Below are 23,880 nucleotides of genomic sequence, written 5' to 3' on the forward strand. Positions count from 1 at the left end.
TGGGTAGCGTTATATCAAATGATAACCTAGCAAAACATGAGTTGAACAATCGAATCAATAAGGCAACACAATTTTACCACCAGGTAAGACACCTGCTGTGGGATGAGCAAATACCCATGAAAACAAAAATGACATTGTACAAGTCCTATTATACACCATTTCTTACATACAGTCTCGAAACCACAACACTGACCAATAGAGATAATTGCAAACTTCAGGCAGCTGAAATGAAATTCTTACGGACTATGATCCAGAAAACCAGGAAAGACAAGATTAGGAATGAGAAAATTAGAGAAGAAGTAGGAATAGATGATTCTCTCCTCCATAAGATTCAGATATCAAGATTGAAGTGGTTTGGTCACATGAAGAGGATGCCAGTAAACAGAACTGCAAGGAAGGAATTTGACAGAAAGGTAGAAGGAAGACGACCCGTGGGAAGGCCACGAAGGAAATGGATAGATTTAGTTAAGAGCGATGTTCTGCTGAGAGGTCATGATTGGGACAAGTTGGTGGAGGAAGAATGGTACAAGGAGAGGATCACATGGAGGAGGCTCATATACCACACCCGCGAAACTGGAGATGGTTTAGGATGATTATGATGATGATTATTAATACATAAATCCTTCCTCTTATTTTTTCGCATCATTATCACAATTCATCAATTCTTTCCTTCATATATCAATATTCTACCATCTCACACTTCTTTTCTCTTATTTCTCTTTATATTTTTATCACCCCACATGTCAACATTTCTTATTTAATTCACAGTAACACATAATTCAATTCACTTTAAAAAAAAAAATCATTCCCTGGATCAGTATCTCATTTCTGCCAATACATTCCTTATGTGCATCCATATCTAACCTCCTCTGATTTTTTATGGCGATAAATTATTTATCTTCACAAACCTGATGTCCTACATCTCAATATTACTACCTATCATGCTCTATTCTCATCGTATACTCTTTCATTAATGGCGTGGTTTATTATGATTGACTGATATCGTCATAACATTATACCATTATATGGTCACTTTCCTATCTTGAGTTAAACATTATCCATGCTGAAGACTACTTATCACCATCTTAAACATACCACATTTAAGATCACTCGCGAGAAACTGCTCTATATTGAATTATATTATGAAGATATAACGACTTACTACACTCCAAACAAATATACACAGTCTGCATTATACAAAGAAAACATAAGACTCACTTGATAATATTCTGACAACTTATCTTATTCTGTATTCGTCTGCCGGGATTGGTGTTGGTCCAGTTGCACTGGTCCTCCTTTGATGTTACGGGCTCGGTCATCTGGCATCTCTTCTGCGGGAATCGAGCTCTCATCCGCCCGTCAAGTCGGCTGGTCTGCTCTGGTCGTCAACCCCATTCTCGATGGTCAGTCTTTTGAACCTTTAGGAAATACAGATTCAAAGAAAATATTAATGAAAACATTTTATGAAATGCAAGGCCTTCTTTTATATTGGCTCAGATAAACATCTATGTCTGAGTTATTATACAGACTACCAAAATGTCTGGCGTGGCTTTACGTACTTTAATTCAATGGTATCTTCTATATGATTGCGTTTTCTTAATCAATGCTTCCTTACGAAACCTTTTTCATACAAATAGCTTCTTCCTTTCCTTTCTTCTACCTTTCTGGATGAATTTAATTACTCTGTTGAATATGTTCTCGGTTTTATATAATAAATTATATACAGTAGAGTCTCGTTAATCCGAACTAATTGGGACCGGGATCTGTTCGGATATTAAAATTATAAAATCCTTTTAATAACAACCACCTACTCAATACATTATATTACTCATTGAATTATAAAATAATCATGAGGTGTCTTAAATAAAGGAACATGTTTCGCTCGACATAGCGAACATCATCAGCCTTAATTTACAAAGATTAGGTCAGGGCCCTAAACTGAATGATAAAAATTGTTAAAGGAGTGACAAAGCCATAATAAAAAGTAAAATGATAACATTAGACATGAAATTATAATAATATGTACAGATTAACAGCAAGTATGTAGAGGAATACTTTGAACGATGGTAGTCTATAAAGTTAAAACAAACATGAGGTTGTTAAAGTAAAAAGATATAGATATAGTGCATCTTAAAATATATGTCAATGCGTGAAGCGTGGATTAATTATTGACTATGGAGTTCTTAAATTGAGCAAAACAAAAGTTGAAATAGAGTTTATTGAATAGTACGAGTCAAACTGAGTCAGTTAAAAGGCGCATGGCGACGAAACTAATGTTAAAATGACGTGAACTTCAGTAGTTAGGAATTCTGTAGGAGAGCCAACACAATGCCAGAAGGAAATACCAGTTGAACTAGTCCGTATTTACACGCTAGCAGTAGAATTAATCTTATACAACGTAGGACACCAATGTGGACTCGTTAAGTAACTATAACTTGAAAGTAGGGAGAGTTCCAGCAAACCAGAGATGAATGGAGCAGATTATGGCACAATTGGAGTTAGAAATCCTTGGGACTAGTGTGAGGTGTTCGCTAACGTTGGCTGCGCGAATCAAACTGGCGAGTAACCTTATTGCTGCTTCTAGTATTGTATTAATTTAACAACCTCATGTTTGTTTTAACTTTATAGACTACCATCGTTCAAAGTATTCCTCTACATACTTGCTGTTAATCTGTACATATTGTTATAATTTCATGTCTAATGTTATCATTTTACTTTTTATTATGGCTTTGTCACTCTTTTAACAATTTTTATCATTCAGTTCAGGGCCCTGACCTAATCTTTGTAAATTAAGGCTGATGATGTTCGCTATGTCGAACGAAACATGTTCCTTTATTTAAGACACCTCATGATTATTTTATAATTCAATGAGTAATATAATGTATTGAGTAGGTGGTTGTTATTAAAAGGATTTTATAATTTTAATATATTGTCCTCAATACGGTTCTATTATGAGATTAATTACATGTAATCTGTTCGGATAACGAAATTTTCGGATTAACCGGAAAATATGTTCTAATAATAATGTTATTGTTTTTACGTTCTGCTATCTACTTTTACGGTTTCTGGAGACGCCTATGTGCCGGGATTTTCTCCCGCAGGAGTTCTTTTACGTGTCAGTAAATCTACCGACACGAGGCTGACGTTTTTGAACACCTTCCAATACCACTGGACTGAGCCAGGATCGAACCTGCCGAGTTGGGGTCAGAAGGCCAGCGCCTCAACCGTCTAAGGAAAATAGTTTCTACAATACAGTACAGTACAAACTGTAATTTGAAATGTCCGTTCCTTAGCAGTTACATTAATAAACTACTGTATAAAATTACAGTAGGGTAGTTAAGAACCCGTAGAGCAGAAAACGACTAAAACTAGGTTAAAACTTGTCTTCTAAAACTGCTAAAATACGGTGACGTGGTTTCACTTTTGCATTGTGCCCGGGATACGAAGAGCTGCTTGTAATGTTTGTTTAATAGTTCTGCCGCTCTCTCTGTGGTAGTGGCTTAACACTGCATGTTCGAGTAGATTCCAATCACTACGGCAAAATAAACTAACAGACTTTGTAAAGATAAACTGCCAGTGATTGATGGTTTATGATTAATGGTTATGAATTTCATGTTTTTGGTCCATATTGAACTGAGAATAATATATAAGTAATAATAATAACAACGTAAACGTTTCCACCTTTTCAATACTAAAATATATTCACAAAATTATAAATTACTTATATATGATGGTTTATGATGTGTAATTATGTTTACATTAAGTTATTCTAGTATAATATGACTGATAAAGTGCAATTAAATCTTCATTCAATAATATGTTCCTTCATTTCAATAAGGAGATTTTTTAAATTGAATATTTCATTTCGGATTAACCGGACTTTCGGATTAACGGGGTTCGTATTAACGGGACTCTAGTGTATGTATTATACGTGAGGACGTATATTATTGCTGTTCTTTCAATTTCTTCTGGTTAATTTGATGTTTAACCTCCCAAATATCTCTTCTTTTCGCATCAGCTGATTTTCTCGCCAGCCTTCTAAAATCAATTCTCTCTTGTTCCAAGAGTTGGTGCTAACAATTTAAAAGATACATTTTGTCTCGGTCACGGCCACTATGATTCGAATTGCATCGGTATCGTATAACTTTATATTTCTCTGACGTTTTAATGCGTACTATTTAATTTCATTTGCAGTAAATAGTAAACACGTTGACTCCGTGTATTAGCAATCAGGACAATGGAACGGCACAAAATCTCCTTTAGAAAAAAAGAAAACTTTTTTTTTTCTGACTTGAAAGAGGACTGTTTCTCACATGTACAGTTCCATGTCGCTTGTTCCAGATTTATCTTTGCCAATAGCTTGGTCATCTTAGCCCCAAAATGCAGTGCCACAAACGAGGTTTACAAAGAGGTTCTGGGATAAATGAAATGCAATTTTTTGGCAAGTTTTTATATATGAGGGATTTTCAGATAATGTCTTCGTGCAGTACTGAGGAACAATTAATTTTTATCAACTTACGAAATTCTCGCGAGCGAAGCTGTGGGTAACAGCTAGTGTGTGTATATATATATATATATATATATATATATATATATATATATATATAGAGAGAGAGAGAGAGAGAGAGAGAGAGAGAGAGAGAGAGAGAGAGAGATTTTTGGTTACTAAATTATTCATTTCACTGCATGTAACTTATATCACTTAAACATAATTGCAAACAAGTAAAAAAATTATAATTTGCCTAAATAATGATCATTTTTCGCTTTTGGGATATTGTAATGTATCTCGAGATCATCTTCACTGCAGTCTGAGTTCATATAATAATCAGAATCGTCTTCAATATAGTCATGTATCATTCTTCTTATCATTATTATTATGTAGTGTCTGGTACTTTCTTAGTGTGTAGTCAAATATGACTTTTTAATTGTATAATAATTCTGTACTTCTGTTTAATTGTAAGTATGTGTAACGTGTCGTCTGCTCCTGCCAGATGATGACCGATCAGCTGTTGCGAAATCGACTCGTGAAGATCACGCTCGAGTGTGACTCAAACAGGGCGTCACAGTTCCACATTTTTCGTTTGTAATTTTGTAATTTTAAGTTCATTCATAAATTAATATTTGTAGGATGGTAAAATAAAAACGACATACCTTAATCACTGGCGTTGTTCTCAGACATTGGACGCACGCCTTATATCCTTTCTACTAGGCCTGATGTTCCCCCTTTGGATGAACCGGGTTCGGGAGATGAACTTGAGGATGATCCGGGCGACGAAGAAAGTCGTATTAAAAACTTTTCATCATTGACATCGTCCTGTAATTCGTCTGCTTTCCACAGATCTCTTTCATTTTTCTTTACTTCGTTCACGTAATTTGCCCAATTGTCTTATGTTTCTATGGCATAAAAATGTTAGTTCAGCATTTGGAACAAAGCCATGTTCATTACCCGCGTGGACTAAGGCAAATAACGGACCTCGGCTTTTCGGTGGCCTAAGTCCCGAACTCGCCCCTTCAGTGGCGGCCTGCTGTGCACTTTTCACTGTCGTATCCTTCCATTCTTTTGTCACTGTCTGCCCAATATTTACCCACGATTCATCTGTGTAAATTATAGCTTTATTTTGTGCCCTCCAACGTTTTATCTCCCTGAGATATCTGTGCCTCCAATTAATAATTTCATCGGTTTCAATGAAAGCTGTTTTATTACCCATTCTTAAATAACAGAAGCCTATAGCATGTAAGAAGTGATACAACATAGTTTTGGAAAATCGTGGCAAAGAATCTTCTCCATTTACCCGACTCAAAATCACGTTCAGTGTCGGTGGTATGTTAGCAAATAAAAGAGAGTGAACCACCCGACGCACTCCACTTCGCACAATTTCATCATATTTAATTTTCCTTGCATTTTTCTGCCGTTCTTACTTTTTTTTTTAGTTCGCAAAGGACCATGATGTGTGTGTTACTTCGTTATAGCATAGATTGTTCTTTCAGAACAACCTGTAGCTTTAGCTGTTTCACTGACTGCGCTGCTTATATTCATAGCCTTTAAAAAATAATCCAGGACACTCGTTATAATATTGCGTTCTTTTCCCCTGAGTTTACCTACGGAACGTTTCTTTTTAATTTGATGATCCATGTACGTCTTTCTGCACTTTTTCTTCGAACTAAAAACCCCCCGCACGAGCACGAACTGACAACTACACAGACTACACAAACACAACAAACACAATCCACTTGTCCTCAAGAACTATACATTTATCACTGATCTTGTCCGGCCCCATGGCTTAAATGATTAGCATGCTGGCCTGTGGTCCAGAGGGCCCCGGGTTTGATTCCCGGCCGGGTCCGGGATTTTAACCTTCATTGGTTAATTACAATGGCTCGGGGGCTTCGTGTATGTGCCGTCTTCAGCATTAAAATTCATCACAGGTAGGGCCACATTCTATTAGACGCGCAGGTCGCCTATGCGGCGTGAACTCGAAAGACCTGCACTCTGCCTCTTCAGAGGCCACACGCCATTAAATATTGTATGTATATATATATCTATCACTGATCTTTAATTAATCAATCTTATAATACTGATTAAATGAACACCACTGCACATGGCTGTCAGTATATTTAAAAACTCAGCCAGCCGAGTCACTCGTGAAACGTAAACAAACGAGACATTCTCCCTGTCATAAATTAAGAGATAAAGAGATAAGGACTTGAGGTATGATTTAAAAATAACTTCCATATCCAAAGACCGTTTGCTTTGCTTTAACCACGCTATGATCCTTCTGCACTTTTTCTTCGATATTAGATCCCCACGCACAAGCACGAACTCGCAAACCACACAAAGGAAATACACTTTTCCTCAAGAATTGTACATATGTCACTGATATGTATTTAATCACTATTATACATACTACTGACGATATGAGCACTGCACTGCATGCGACTGTCTGGAAATGTTAAAAGCGCAGGTTTGGGAGATCATTACTGGTACTTCAGACAGACAGACAGACAGACAGACAGCTGAGTCACGCGCAAAACCAAAATTCAAGGGGATATTCTTCCTGTCACAAATTAAGAACTAAGCAGGATAAGAACTTCGGGATTGTTTTAAAAATAACTTCCCTATCTGAAGACCATTTGCCTCGCTTTGAGCCCCCCCCCCATGCAAATTCAATAGGAAAGATGCTGGCCAGCGACTGACTTTTTCGTGCCTGCACATAAAATTCCCTCAACATGACTGAAAATAAATGCATATACTGCATTTTGTTATTTTAATTTAAAAATAAACTTATCTACTTCGAGCTGAAATGTTTCTTTACCAGCAGTTAAAAAATTAGGAAAATTATGAATATAAAATAGGAGTTATGGCATGAAAAGTTCTATGCAATAAAGATTTTGCATTTGGCGAAACTTTCCATTATATTACCATTTTCACACTTAATTATTTTTTAAACGTTTTTTTGTTAACGACATCAAATGCGCCTTGAAATTCTGTACATAACACGATATTCACTCATTTTAAGCGATAACATTCTGATTTACGGATAATTGGCAAACCCGCTGCATTACAGTAGGACAGTGCTACCTGCAAAACATGGCAGAAGGAAAGAGACGGAATTATCTCATTACTGCTGTACTGCAATTTAAGGTTGGAACGCTCTATGCAGCTATGGACCACAATGCACAGCTCACAGTTTTTTTGGTGTACTGCACATATCACTGATGAACAGTTCTTGCTCTGGACCATGAACTGCTTTACCAGTCAGCAAATTGGTTCATGAACGGTTCGCAGTCTGTTGGAACAACCAACTCCGAGTCCGCATTTCAGTTTGAAGTTTGTTGGAACTCTCTTTCCTTACCGCGCATGCGTCAGACAGTTTGCAAACTGTTCCTGTTTGTGTTGGAACAAACCTAATACCAATGTAGTTGGTCCGTTTTTGGACATTATACATTTTTCAGCTATCTCATTCCTGGTTGCCAGCGTTTCGCCCCAGTGTGCTAAGTTGGGCTCATCACTTGGTAAATAGCACACCTACCAAGATGCTTAGCTAGTGCATACTGTGGAGGCCACTGCGTAGGCTACTTTGGAGCCACCGGCTGTGCGAATGCACTATGAGAGACTTTGTCTCATTTTCAAAAATTGATGCCTGCCTGGCCATCAGATGATAAAGATGTTGATTCCCATAGGGAAATATTTCAGGTTCCCTGTGGGAATCAACATCTTTATCAACTGCATTGCTTTGCAAAGTACATTGGCTAAGCAATGTTTTTGAATGGTTCGGTAATTAAAATTAAACTGCAATTACAATATTTCTGAAAGAACAAGGAGATATCTGAGGTGGAAGAACAACCTAAGAAGTGGTGATAAAAGAAGTCATTTGAAAAGGAGTAGGTTATATCTGATTTTGATTGTAGATTTTAAAAATATTTCTTTAATATCTCGGTTTGTCTTGAAAATCTGTCTACTTCAAGGAAGATAGATGGGCAGCTGCTAAACTTGAAATTATTTCGTTAAGGAATGGTGTGTGTGAGAAAAGTGTTGCAGAATCTAATAAATGTTGGTCTCTGTCCTTTACTGATTGACATTGCACTTCGTTTGAAGGCCTTGTTTTCTCTAACTTACTTTTACATTCTGTTCATAGTTAGATTAACTGATAAACATTGGAAATTGTGCATTTGATTTAGTATTAACCAGTTCATTTCATCTGTCAGTCATTAATCATTGTCCTAGGGGATTGCGACAGGCTTCGGCAGCCGGCGCAGTTCCTATCCTTGCCGCTAGATGGGGCTACATTCATTCCATTTCTGGCCCAATCAGGTGACTGCAAACAGGCTGCAGATTTTCATTCACCGAACGTAAAGATTACCATATAAATAAAACCAAACTCCATGGCGCAACAGCTCCGAAAGACCATGGCCTACCAAGCGACCGCTGCTCAGCCTGAAGGCCTACAGATTACGAGGTGTCGTGTGGTCAGCACGACGAATCCTCTCAGCTGATATTCTTGGCTTTCTAGACTGGGGCCGCCATCTCACCGTCAGATAGTTCCTCAATTGTAATCACGTAGGCTTAGTGGACCTCGAACCAGCCCTCAGATCCAGGTAAAAGTCCCTGACCTGACCGGAAATCGAACCCGGAGCTTTTGTAAAGAGGCAGGCCAGCTACCCCTACACCGTGGGGTCATCAGAGACTACCATATACCGTATTTTCTCGCATAATTAATGCCCTTGCATAATTTATGCATCCCAGTATTTTTGGACCCAAAGTGAAAAAAAAGAAATGTTCGAATATCCCTCATGCAGCTCCGGGTGTGTTTCGAAATAAAGATGTCAACTGCTCAGGTAGCAGCCTTCCTAATGCAAAACCGGACATTCCAAATACTGGGCAATGTGCTGTTATCAGCCGGTAGAAAATACCACTGCACTGGTTCAGTGAATCAGCGCAGTCCGGTACAAACGTCTTTGGGTACGGGACATGTGTTGGCTGTGATCTCAGAATTGTTTGTTAGTCCACAGTAAGAAAGAATTACACTAGTACTGTATCATATAAACTCACAGTGATGAGTTATGTCGAAACATAGGGGCACAGGACAGCGAGCTGCAAGTATTCAGTGTCCAAATGCTACCGCGGTAACAGAGAAGTGCAGGTCTTGCAAAGCATTTCGTGGACAAAAAGGTGGCAAGTAGAGGCGGATCTGCCTAAATATATGATTTCGTAACAGGCTGGATGATTAATTTTATTAAGAGAAATGGACTTTCTCTTTGATGATGAACAACATTATGCCAAAAAGTGCCGAATGATTTCAACCAAAAAGTAATCGATTGTCATTGTTTTGTCATTGAGAAGTGTAAACTGAAGGAATATGTTTGTTCTCTCAAATAGGAACAGCAGGTCAGACGCCAATCAGTTTCCATATGCCACAAAGTTGAAAAACTAATAAGAAATGGACATCGAGTGTTATCGTACTGAATGTACGCACTACCGGAAGCAAAAAACAATGATGTATTGCAATGCTTGCTGTAACAGGTGATGGCAGAAAGCTTGCACCTTATGTTGTTCTAAAATGAAAAAAAACACCTAAAGCAAAATTTCCGCGAGGGATCCACGTTCATATCCAAGAAAAAGAGGGTGGATGAACACGTCACTCTTACAAGATTGGATACGAGTGGTTTTGGGAAATCTAGCAGGGTCCCTCCTTCTCGTGTTGGACAGTTTTCTTTTTTGCCGGTATGTCATTATTATGTGCTTACACGACTTGTACTTTTATTAGTTCATGTTTATTTCACTTAAGCTCATATTGGCAGTTCTTAACGGGAAGTGTCGGTACTTCAAACTCACGTGTCCAACTTACGTGATGTACCCTTTTTAACTTTTCAGAAAAAATATCTTGCCAGAATATTGCACCAAATAACGATAACCGAAAAAGAGTCGAACCAGTTTTGTGTATATTATATTTGATGTATCTTTTATATGTAAACGAATTGTAAATATTTTTTTAAAATATCTGAATTCTTTGAATAATTTACGCATCCGAGGTTTTCGCCTTTATTTTTAGTCAAAAAAGCATGTTAAATATGTGAGAAAATATGGTTTACACAAATAATCCACACACCCTAATTTTAGGAGAGAATTTAAAAAAAAATTGACATCAGTTTGGGTTTTATTTAACCAGATATTAATTCTACATACTGTGTACATGCGAACATTTCCGCATATTTTTTTCTGTATTTTATTGAAGAAAATCTGGGGTGCATGCATTATAATGTTGGCACTGCTTCACCTCAGACAACCTGCTTATCAGAATTGTCATGGAGTTTGCTTACCTTCCCCTGATATTTGTAATCAGATAGTCTTCCCTCTTTGTTGTTGTAATGAAATTAATGTACTGCTGAGGCTGGACAACACTATTCATTTGATGGAACTGAGGGTGACATTCTGTGGGAAGATGGCGATGTCAGATATGATTCTTCCAGTGATGACAAAAGTGATGATTTGTAGAAGTATGGGAGCATGCATTTACTGTATTGACTTGAATACTTTCTCCTAGTCCATCTAGCGTGTTACTGCCAGAGCAGGATTCGCTGCCTTGAGCCTTTTTGCATGATCCTGGGCAACTTGGTAGTCTTCATGTGAGCATTTACTATGTCATGATGTCCACGTGGGTGGTGTCAGAGTGGTGAGCAAGATTAGCGACTGTTCAGGTGCAATGGCCTAACCATTGGAGGCTTTCTCAGTGATGGGTGCGATTCCAATTTTCTGGCGAACACTGTTGTTCTTAACGTGATTCACGAGGGTAATGGCCAGTGATCAAGAAGTATTTGCATTTCCATGCTATGTAATTTTCATTCCGTGGATATGTCAGATGATTGACTTTCAACACTGTATAAAGCAACAAAATGTACTATCATGCAGTATATTTTGGACTTCAGATGTGTTAGCATTCTTCTTTTGCAAAGCGCACCTGTGACTTCCCTACAGTTCATCCATGCTGCCCTTATTCTACTGCGCACTTAATCACCGATCCTGTCATCGTTCTGTAGGCAAAACCCGAGATATTGCAAGCTTTTGGTCATCGATAGGGTCACTCGTCAACAATTATGTCCATCACAAGGATGAAGAGTAATAGGGACAATGTGGAGCCCTGATGGACAGTCTCTGTCACTGGAAGTCTCTCTGATGTGCTGACAGCACAACACAACTTGTGGTGTTTGTGTATAAAAATTAATTGTTCCAGTAGATTATCATCTCTGGTACATCATAGTCACGAAGTACATACCAGATAACTTGGTGTGGTACATGATTGAAAGCTTTTTCAAAATCAAACAAAGCAATATGCAATGGCTCTCTGTTTCATCTTGGTAATTTTCAATGATTAAGTGAGCAACGAAAATAGCAATGGTGGTTCTAGAGCCCTTGATGAAGCCACATTTTATTGCACACATTAATATTAAATAATAGAAAGGTTACATGTTGAATACAAAAGATTAAAACTACAAGTAAAGAGAAGTATCAAGGAATAAAAGGAGAAATGTTGGGGAGAGTTTATGAACAAAATGGAGCAAGAGTCAAGGAAGTTAGAAACTATTGTACAGAATAATAAAATTGAAAAGATTAAGAAAAAATCAAGGCATTAGAGAGAGAAAATGGATCCATAGTATATGATGAAAAGGGTCTTCAGAATGTGATGGCAAAATATTTTGAAAATCTTTTAATGAGGATGACTGCTCAGAGGAAGTAGGAGATATGAAAATGGAAATAATAGATGGAGAAAAAGAAGAGAACCCTATAACATGGCTGGAACTTGCAAGGGCAGTGAAAGTTAAGACGAAAGGTAGAGCAAGTGGAAAAGATGAATTCAATGCTGATATGATTACGGCAGCAGGAAGCATTGGACTACAGTGGCTATACAGAGCCCTCAGTGCCGTATGGAAGGTTGAAAGGATACCTGAAGATTGGCAACAAGGAAGCATTGTACCACTGTTCAAAAAAGGAAATAAGAAGAAATGTGAAAATTATAGAGGTATAACCCTATTATCACATGGGCTAAAAATAATGGAGAAAGTCATAGACAAAAGACTGAGGGATGGAATAGAAACACAGAGGAAAAACAATATAGCTTTAGACCAAATAGATCAACAATAGACTTGATATTTACAGTGCGAACAATAATGGAAAAACATCTGGAAAGGAACAAGGAAATCATCTTCGTATTTTTGGATTTGGAATAAGCTTACGGTACAGTTAAGAGAAAACATGTATGGGAATGCCTACTGAAAAGGAATGTACCAAAATCATTAATTAACAAGATAAAAATGTTGCATCGTCAGGGTAAAAGCAGTGTACAAGTGGGGAGTGGTGACTCTGAAACATTTTATACAAAAAAATGTCTCAAGCAAGGACGTGCACTGTTGCCATTATTGTTTATTATATTGATGGATGAAATCATAAAACGTGTAAAACAGAGTATCAGTAGTCATGAAATGAATGCTTTGGTCAATCAATACTGATCTGCATTTAGGGCAGTCGCCCAGGTGGCAGATTCCCTTGCAGATTTGGGGAAAGGGAGAAAAGGAAGTACAAAGGAGACTGGACATTTGGAATGAAAATCTGAAGGAGTTTGGAATGGTAATTATTGAGAAGAAAAATGTAGGTATGCACTGTGGAAAAGAGAAAAACAGAAGCCAAGTGAACATAGACGTAGAATGGTTAGAGAATGTGGAACAGTTTACAAATATGGGTAGAAGTAATGAAATCAACCCTGAAGTTAATAACAGACTAAATAACGGTGCAACATTTTATCATCAAGTCAGAGAGGTTTTATGGGATGACAAAGTACCCAAGAGAATGAAATTAACATTATATAAACAGTATTTCATACCAATTGTAACATACGGATTAGAAACACTGGTAACTAATAAGAGACAAGATATTATGATCCAAGCAGTAGAAATGAAATTTGTAAGAACATCAGTTAACAAGACAAGAAGAGATAGAATCCAAAAGAATAATAATAATAATAATAATAATAATAATAATAATAATAATAATGATGATGATGATGATGATGATGATGATAATAATGCTATTGGCTTTACGTCCCACTAACTACTTTTCGGTTTTTGGAGACGCCGAGATGGTGGAATTTAGTCCTGCAGGAGTTCTTTTACGTGCCAGTAAATCTACCGACATGAGGCTGACATATTTGAGCACCTTCAAATACCACCGGACTGAGCCAGGATCAAACCTTCCAAGTTGGGGTCAGAAGACCAGCGCCTCAACCGTCTGAGCCACTCAGCCTGGCAATCCAAAATACTAAAATCAGAGAAGAGCTAAATATAGAACCGTTAGTACAGAAGATACAGAAAGCAAGACTAGATGGTTCGGACATGTAAAAAGAATGGGAAAGAAACGGGTAGCAAGAAGAGAATTGGAGAGGGAAGTTAAGGGAAAGAGAACAGTTGGGCGACCGAGAAGAAGGTGGATGGATCAGATTTGGAAGGACATTAAAGAAGCTGGATTGGATGTGGCGGAAGTAATGGAGCAGGAAAAGTGGAAGGACTTAAAGGAGTGGAGGAGGCTTGTTAACCACACATGGGCGACTGGTGGTGTTGGTGACGGTGATCATTTTGCAGCTCCAGCTCCCGGGTGTGCCATGTCTTCCAGTCTGCATACAGTACATCTTCCGATTTGAGACCTCTCTCCTCCACATCTGATTTCACTGTGTCTATGCAGCATTTCCTTTGACAATAAAGTCGAATAGTTCTCTTGCTCTTCATTCACCATACCACTGAAGTCTACGCTTCTTTATTGCATTGGTAATAGGGACCTTCCTGTTTACTTCACGTAGTTTGATTCAGCGTTCTAATGAATCTCTAAACCAAATGTGAGAACTGGTACAGGGTTGTTTTTGCTCTTTTTGGTATTTTGCACTCCCAGAGTAGATTTCTGACTTAATTGTTGAAGTCTGATGCTTTCTGTGTCCTGCTTGACAATATTGTATTTGGAGATTGTGCTACTGAGGTACTTAAAGTGAGAAACTGATTCTAGTTTTGCTCCTTCCAAAATGAATTTTGAGTTTGTTCCTTTCCTGTTTATGGTCATTTCTACACTCTTTGTTTTACTTATCTTCATCTCAAATGTACTGAGCATATTGTTCCAGTCAGTCAGTTTTTTCTGTACTTCAGCTTTTGTTTTTCCTCATAATAGCACATCATCAACAAATACCAGAATGCTTGATATGAACAAGACTGGTGATAGGGCACTTCCTTGTTGTACACAGCTGTAGCAATTCTGGTATAGCATCTTCACTTTGGCACCTTGGCATTCTCAGATCTTGTTCTGACAGACACTGTCCATGTTCAGTGTTAAATTGATAAAATTTGTAAATCACTGTCTTTTTTCTGCTGTTGTCGGTAGAGTTGCATGTAGGATTAATTTCTCTTAAACAGAACAAATTAAAGCCCTTTTTTTTTTCCTATAAATTTTCTGTCCTAAAATTACGTTATTCAATGGTGTGCATTGTTCATGTTTATGGTAATGATGTACTTCAAAAGTGAATACAGTAAGAATATAATCTTCACTTGCTGCTGGGTAGGGGAATCAAGCAGTTATTGATGAGTGTAGTGTTGTGGTACAACTTTCTTCCTGTTTGCGCTTTCCAGTGTTCTCTGCTAAACTTAAGAGTGATTACGAGAACTTATAGCCACACTTAACCTTATCAGAACCCTCCGTGCTGAATTAGTTTAAAAACATATAATGTCTCAAAATGAACACTGTGCAATAATGAGAAGGAATTTCAGATGAACTGGCAAAAGAATTCCAGAACAGCTTTCAGTTTAATTTTTTTTACAAAAATTAAGAACAGAGAAAATCAGGGTTGTTCATAGGAGCCCAAAATACTCTTTCCTATAAAAAGTTTGATATTCTTTCACAAGGGCTAAATTCTCACGAAATTGCACAACGCTCTTTCAAAAATGACGAATGTCAGACATTTTAGCTATTTTACAAATCAGGGTTGTCCATCAACTTGAGTAGATCAGGTATGGCTAATTATTTCCTAATAAAAAGCAATCGGAGAACATTTCATTATTTAAGAATGGAACAAAAACTAAATTTAAGTCAAGATTGGCCAACATAAGGAATGTATAGAAAACACAATATCAACTCACACCAAATTGTTTCATTATTTACTGCGGACACTCCATTGTCTCCGTCTTCAAAACTTTGCTAATGTGTGGTACATTTCAAAGCAGGTGTGAACACAGAGAGCCACATCACATTTGATGCACATGTACTGGGTCTCTCGCCTCTTCTTTTCGCCAGTTGTTGTGTTGGAGCAGACATGACAGCATCTTGTAGAAAATTTCTTCTTTGGAGTAGTTGTATAAGGGATGGGAATTGTCTCTCCGTCAGTCTGAGTGGTTGGTCACCAGATGTAGGATACTTGTTTTGTATAGAAACATGGTACTTCTGGATGAGTTCACTTATAAGCTGTAGCTGGTAATCTGCTAGAGATAATGTTCTGTCTAGTTTTGACATTGAAGAGGAAATGAGAATTTACAACGGTGATGTCCAGTTGGTGGAAAAAGAACTTTTGGTACCATTTCATTGACTTCCGCACACACTCGATAGAACTAATCATGTCTGACCGGTCAACAGGACCCATGTACCTGTTATACTGAACAACGCAATGGGGTTTCTCTACGGGCGTTCCTATCTGTCTGTCTTCCCTGTAGGTCTCATGTTGTCAGCATGTTGTGTGGTCAACAAACTTCCCTCCGATCGAACCACCTGATGACAATCATGTTATCTGTCGCTTTCGATTCAGCTTGTCCTTTCTCCAATTTTTTAGTAAATTTTGGCATACCCCTCCTGTTTTTCCTGACAGTACCCCATGAGTTGGTTTTGTTTTTATGTAGGTGATCGTGCAGTTGTGGACTATCTATCTACAATGTACAGTATATCCTTTCTGCAAGTACCCCAAAGTCACGTTCAGGAATTATTTCGGTAGTTGACCCTGTGTAAACAATAAAATCCAGCACATATCCGGTATCACAGTCGCACATAACAAATGTATGTCTCTTTGATGGGATAAACCGAATAAATGAAAGCCTACCTTTGAAAAGCGTGAAACTTTCATCAACTTTTTGAACAGGGTGAATGTTTCCAAGAATTTTTTTCTGAAGTGGTAAATTGCAGGCTGACTGTTGTCATTGAAATGCAACAATCACAGTAATAAGAGGTACCTGTCTCTAGACATGAAATCCAAGAACTACGGGGTCATTATTAGAGGATTAGTTGACCAATATGCAAGAATTGCAGGTTTCTTCATTCTTGCCATAACCATTGTCACGGCAAAAAAGACGAACAGTTCTTCAGGTGTGGTTTCCCTCCATTTCTGTAGCCTTGAACTTGGAGTCGGTGACATTGTTGACGTAACAAATACAAAATACTTGTTTATTTCAACTGCTATATGCACCATAATTTCTCATGAAAGGAAGCACTGAAATACGCTAAAGCCGCTGGTTCATCGTGAATCACGCAGAACGATATACCCGATGAACTGTCATCGAAACTGTGTATTACAGGACTAAACAAATTACCCGTGCACCATTGAAATAAATCAGGTTTGGAACAAATTCTTTTCCTGGTTTGTGGAGCTGGTAGTTGAGGCTCAGTATTATCACTGTCATCACTATCACTAGGACTATAATCACTACCCACATCACTGATATCTGAGTACTCGTCTTCTGATTCCAGAGCATTCACTGGTTCTCTAAGTTCGAACTTCGAAAGCACACACCGTCTGCTACTTGAAGTCATTTTAATAAACCCTGGACACAGATGCTTTGCAGGACTGCCAACCTAGGTTACGCACTGAGCTGAGTGCGTTATTTTGGATACTTGACCTTAGATAGCATTAAAAATGCAGTCTCCATTTTGACTGATGGTCCATTATGCTCTTAAAAGATGTACCTTGTTGCCACTCAAGTTTGAAAAACAAAGGAAACTTTAGAGGTATCTACGTCCTTTTCAAAAATTTAGCTGAAGTTACCGACGAAATATCTCGGACTCAGCAAGGACATGACGTACTACTGCGCCTGAGATATCTTGGGCGTAGCAGTGTAAGAGTCGGTACTTCACTTCTAACATGCCATTGATGCCACACAGGCCAAGGCTGGAAAATGCTATAGTATAATGGGAATCGTTGTTTGAGGCAAAGTGGTACTGACCTTATTCCAAATAATGCACGCACCCAATTTGTTCTTTGCTAAATTCCTGAGAAAATTTGTGCAGAGTATTTGCGTATATACCATATATTAGAAAAGATTTTTGCCAGATTTCTTATGAAGTAGAAAGGTGATGTAAACTTTTATATTTGTGCTACTGTTTGCAGTATAATTTATTTCCATATGTGCATCTTAATTCGTGATCTGAAACTGTTTTTACTTTTGACTTTTTGAAAGAAATATGTTATTATTATTATTATTATTATTATTATTATTATTATTATTATTATTATTATTATTATTTCATTCATTCAACTTTGCTAATCGGCCAACTGGGGACCACGATAAGCCTCACTTTACATTCTGGCATTTGTTCGTCTTTCGCTTGATCCACATCGTCTTCATTAGCTCACTGTGTTTAGCACGACGTTCTTCTGTCCATTTAGCACCAGTTGCCCGTTTTTCGTCCCGGAAAGTCCCAAAAGTCTTGATGGCTGCTCCGAAAAGATTTCGGTCTTGTGCATCTTCTGCTTGTAGGCCCAGTTCTTTAAGATCTTTCTTGACATTAACGTACCGTGGCATTGCCGTTTTTGGTTTTGCGTCAAATATACTGAAGATACGTTTCGTCCATCGAGTGTCGATCATCCGTCGTATATGACTGTAGAAGCGAACTCTGCCTTTACGCATTGTGTCCGTGATCTTCTCTATCTTAGAGTATATTTCTTGCCTGGTTTTTCTAATGTAGATGCCATTTTTGTAGTTTTATTATTATTATTATTATTATTATTATTATTATTATTATTATTATTATTATTATTATTATTATTATTATTATTATTATTATTATTTATTTTCCACCAATTGTAGATACAATTTATGGATGGTGAATGGACATAGGGCATAGCCACACATACACGAAAGTGCCCCCATCACCACTTAAAATTACAATATTCAAATACACAATTACATTCTACATTGTGTGCTTATATACAGTTACCATATTTACAGGCATATTTACATACTACTCACAAGACATGGTCAACATTCAAGTAATTCGACACACACACACACACACGCGCGCACGCACGCACACACACACTCTCTCTCTCTCTCTCTCTCTCTCTCATATCCCCACATATACTTTAGCTAGGCCGGCTCACTCATACCCACATACGATACAGTCTCACTCACTCGGGATCACATAAACTTTCATCCGTCCTCTCACTCATACTGAAAATTCACACAGTAGAAAAATTATATTAGGTACGGAAGGTTTCATTATATATACATCCTTTTTTACCTCTTTACAAAATTTCTCTGGAGGTAGTTCTTTCATCTGTGGTGGGAGTTCATTCCACAGGCGAGCAGAACGATTAAAGAAGCCACTTTGATATGATACTGTTCTTGCAAATGGAGGGAAAAGGGACACACGTCGACCTCTTTGAGCGGAACGATAGTTCAGCTGTAAGCGGTTGAAAGGGTTTATATGAATGTTACCTGCGAGGGATTTTGTGAGGAAAGCAATATTTATTTGTTTGCAGAGGGAAGTTATGGAGGGCAGTGACCTGGCTGTATTTAAATGACCGTGTTGAGTAATTAGTCGTTCTGCTCGGCGTTGAACTCTCTCTAGTTTCATCATGTTCTCCACTGTAGTAAGGTGCCAGGAAGGAAGCGCGTACAACACTATTGGCCGTACTAATGACAAATAGGCTGTCTGAGCTGCTTTCTTCCTGGCTCCCAGTAGAGATCTGCGGATGAATCCCAGGACTCTGTATGCTTTGCACCGTATTTCCTCTACATGCTTGTTCCATTTTAAATTGCTGCAAATGTGAATGCCAAGCAATTTTATTGAGGTGCAGGGCATCAAGTTTTTACCACATAGTGAAATTTGGTGTTGTAACTGTGATCTTGCTCTTGTTAAGCGTATATATTTACATTTCTATACATTTATAGTCATTCTATTTATTTGGCACCACAGAGCCACATTATCCAGATCTGACTGTAGCTTATTTACGTCGTTCTCATTGCGTATGGCTCTGTAAATGATGGTGTCATCAGCATACTGTGCCATAAAAGACGATACACAACCTGGCAGATCCAGCGTAAATATCGTGTACAGAAGCGGCCCTATCACACTACCTTGAATCACGCCCGAGGTGACTAAGGTTTGTTCTGACCTGGCCCCACTGAACACAACGCTCTGCATTCGACCTACCAGAAATGATCGAAACCATGCCAGCAGTTGCCTTGAATGCCGTACTTGTTAAGTTTTAACAACAGTCGTTGATTAGGTACCTGATCAAAGGCCTTACTCCAGTTGAGAGTTACGCAATCCACTTGGGATATATTAGACTGGTCCGGGGAATGTTGCCATTCATCAATTACTGTTGTTAAAAGTGTAGTACAGGATTTCTCAGGGAGGAATCCATGTTGGTTGTTATTCAACAGGTTTCTCTCATTTAGAAAATCCAGCACATGTTTAACAATTAGGCGTTCCATGCGTTTACATAAACCAGATGTAATTGAGACTGGGCGATAGTTGTCTACATTTTCCCTGTCACCGTCTTTGAATACTGGAATGACATTTGCTTTCTTCCATTCTTCTGGTATAGTCCCACTATTCACTGAAATGTTAAATATTGCACAAAGAGAAGGTGCTAATGCTTTTGCACAGCGATGGAGAATTCTGGCCGGCACGTTATCAGGGCCGCTCACAGCATGAGGTCTAGCTCTCCAAAGACTTGTTGTGACCTCGTTAGCAGTGAAGTACAAGCTAGTTAGGAGTGGAAATGGAGGGGTTGTCCTTGTAGTGAACATGTCTTCATCCTTGTCAGCCGTGGTGAAGTTATTTTTAAATTTACTGTGAAACGTGTCTGCTATTTTTTGGGGAGAGGAAACTGATAGTCCGTTGTACTTGAAAACGGATGGAGCACTGTTGCCGCTTTTGTTTCTGATGAAAGCCCATAGCTCTTTACTATTGGAACTAAGACTGTGGATATATGAACTGTAGGCATCACGAATTAATGATTTGAGTTTGTTCCTAGCCAGTCTGTACTTCTCCCACCTACTGTCAGTTGGGTTTTCTTCCCATTTCCTGTATAAACAATTTCTCTTTCGAATACCCGATGTTATCTCTTTAGTGATCCATGGAGTTTTTCGCTTATTAGAGATGGAAACTTTCGGCACAACTTGATCGACACATTCAAAAAATACTTTTTTCCAGTTTTCGTGAGAGGAATAGGAAGATTTTTTGTTAGCAGAAAGGAAAGATTGTTCCAGTTAGTGCGGGAAAAATTATATATTGTTCTGGAGTGGAGTTTTGGGGAGGGTTTTCTGTAGGTCAAAGTTGTAGTTATAGCTTGGTGATCACAAAATCCTGGTATTACGTCCAGGGACTGGACTGATGATGGAGAGTTGGTAAGGAACAGGTCTAGAGTGGAACGGGAATTTTGAGTAATACAAGTCGCTTCGAACACTAACTGATGGAGAAAAATGTCGTTGAAGGTGGAGAGAAAACTGTTTGCAAGAGGAGGATGATACACTGATCCGATTAGGAATTTATTATTACCGCACGTAATTTCCACCCACACGGCTTCAGCTGTTGTCTCCAACTCGGGTCGCCTAATTGGATTACACTCTGGTTTTGCAGCAATAAGTACTCCGCCTCCTGTGGTTAGGGTCCGGTCCTTACGGAACAAGACAAAAAAATCTGGTAGCACTTCTGAGTCATTAATTGTATCTGAAAGCCATGTTTCACTGATACACACAATAGAGGGATCTAGGCTTCAGAGCGAAGAGAGAATATATTCTTTTCTACCTGGACGTAAAATGCTGCGTGCGTTAAATGCAAAGAGAGTTAGATTATTATTTACATATTTACAGTTGTAGCTATTTACAGAGTCACTGGTAACGTCACTGGTATTGGAAAAGAAAGAGTTCGTTAGTGGCGGCATATCGCATTGCCAGCAAGTCCACGTTCTTTCCCCCTTCTTTAATTTCCTGTATTCTGGTGTAGAAATTTGTGCACATGTCCTGTGACTACTTGACGGACAACTGTTACAGTTTACAAATAGTTGGTTACGACGCCCACTGCTTTCACATACTGTACAATGCTGGGGTCCGGGGTTCAATTCAATGTCTCCAATTAACGCGAGAGTTCGGCACCACAGTGGCCGCCCAGCGATCGGAAGTCTGACAACTCTGCCTTCCCCATCACGACGCAGCCGCCCTACTGCAAGCAGCCCGAGACTTTCACTGCCACACCAAGTGAGACACTTAAGAGAACATTTCTCACTTACCAACCTTTTTTTCCAGTACATGAATCTTCTTCAAATCACCACAAGACTTATCCGAATGCACTGTTACACTTTTTGCGTAGGTCACGGCACTTTTTACCAACAATACTATAATTAATGCACAGAGAACACTTGTAACCCCCGGCATGCACGCCGCCATCTTGCGTTGTATTTGTTTAAAAGGTACAGTAAATCATTCTAAAATATGAGACCTTGTCAGTAGATAAGAGTGTCTGCTTATTTAATACTCCATATTACTGGGTGCAAGAATATACCAAGAATTGATTGTTGCAGATATAAGAACTGTTGTACTAAACAGTTACATACACAATTGTGAATACTGATGAACTGTCCTATGCCGTGTACTCACTGTGTAGTTTGGTATGTACGAATGTTAATCATGTTGAAAGTTGAGGATATGTTGTGATTGATGTCTTTATCTCAGGTGGTTGTATATTGGCATTATGTACAGAATGGGTACCCAACTCTCTTAATGCCACTAGAAGTTACTGTTGTTTTCTTTTAGATCGTATCGTGACAAGACGGGTAAGATGCGACCTTTCCAGGAAGCGGTGCGCCCTCTAGTGCCTGTAGCGACGTTCTTTGCTCTCTGCACATTGTGGGTTACACACTCGCCCATCGATATCGTAAGTGTGGACCCGAGATGTGTGTACTTCGTCACTGGGACCATCTTCTCTAACATCTGTGTGAGTAACTCTCTTCACATCCTGGTTGTAAATTTGTATGATCATGTGATGTGAAGCCACTGTGTCCTTGTCACCATGATCACTGTGGTTAGCTGTTTCGAGTCATAACAACGTATGGGGCACAGAATTATTAGCCGACAGCAATTAACATTCATAATCTCGTCCATTACTGATATAATTGTCTTATTTCGCACAACTGTGCATTGTTCTAAGCATCAAGGTTCCCAAACCTTTTCTCTGGGAACACTACAGTGAAAGTCATCGCCAAATCCTTCCCATATTCCCAGTTCTTTTCCACGACAAAGATTGGCTCCATTGTTGATTTTCCACATCTAAATCCAAATTGTTCTTCTTGAATCAGGGACTCTTGTTTTTCCTCTATGCTTTCTTTCTGTTATTCTTTCCACGAGTTTGGCGTCCTGAAACCTAATTGTATTGGTTACGGCAGAACTTCTTATCACCTTCCTACTTTTTGCCAGCCTGGAGGTTTGCTTGTCTTTCCATATATATAGTATCAGGCTAATCAATATGTTCACTGTAGCCTCTTTCATTTCTACAGCAACAGCTTCACAGAGAACTGTTTACATGCTCTCTTTGCATCTATATACCTCCTGCTTTCTTCACTCTCTTATAGATTCTCTATTCTTTCCCTACACTCTTTCATTCACCAGTGAGTCTCATTTTCTCTTTCCTTTCCACATTTTTGAAGTCATGACCTACGCAGTTACCAAATTTCTCTATTCCTCGTCTGCATTCCTCACTTCTGACATGGCTATTGGTGGTTTCTTTTTCTTTGGTTCATGTTTGTGGGTTACTGTAGTCACGTCCTAGTTCGTGAACCGTGGGCAACGGCTGAGTGGCCTAGTAAGTGGTCCTGAGAGTCGGGATACCAGTTGCTATGGAATGGGAGTGGGCATCTCAGACATATTCTGAGTCGTGGCCCTCCTTGTGCTCAGACGGCTACGACTATACAATTCACCGGTGGTCCATAACCCGTTAGAGGAGAGATCCTCACTTGGACTATGTGCAAGTAGGGTAGCATCCTGCTTCATGAATTTACCGAGCTCAGAACACTTTAAGCAAGCCTCGGACCTATGGGAGTAATGGAGTCCCACTCCCATTTGACAGGCGAGGGACTCCTTGGAAACAACTTG

At 38.7% G+C, this 23,880-nt stretch overlaps 1 protein-coding gene across 2 annotated transcripts in view; it reads left to right on the forward strand.

Annotated features, from left to right (window-relative positions):
* The window catches only part of LOC136876048 (ethanolaminephosphotransferase 1), a 261,187-nt gene that overhangs the window by 110,519 nt on the left and 126,788 nt on the right, over positions 1-23,880 (forward strand). For both annotated transcript variants that reach the window (XM_068228192.1, XM_067149670.2), the window contains exon 6: positions 22,546-22,726. In XM_068228192.1, the coding sequence (XP_068084293.1) occupies positions 22,546-22,726 (181 nt within the window). The remainder of the gene's footprint in view (positions 1-22,545; positions 22,727-23,880) is intronic.

This window comes from Anabrus simplex, chromosome 6 (genome assembly GCF_040414725.1).
Source record: "Anabrus simplex isolate iqAnaSimp1 chromosome 6, ASM4041472v1, whole genome shotgun sequence".
Lineage (NCBI taxonomy): Eukaryota > Metazoa > Arthropoda > Insecta > Orthoptera > Tettigoniidae > Anabrus > Anabrus simplex.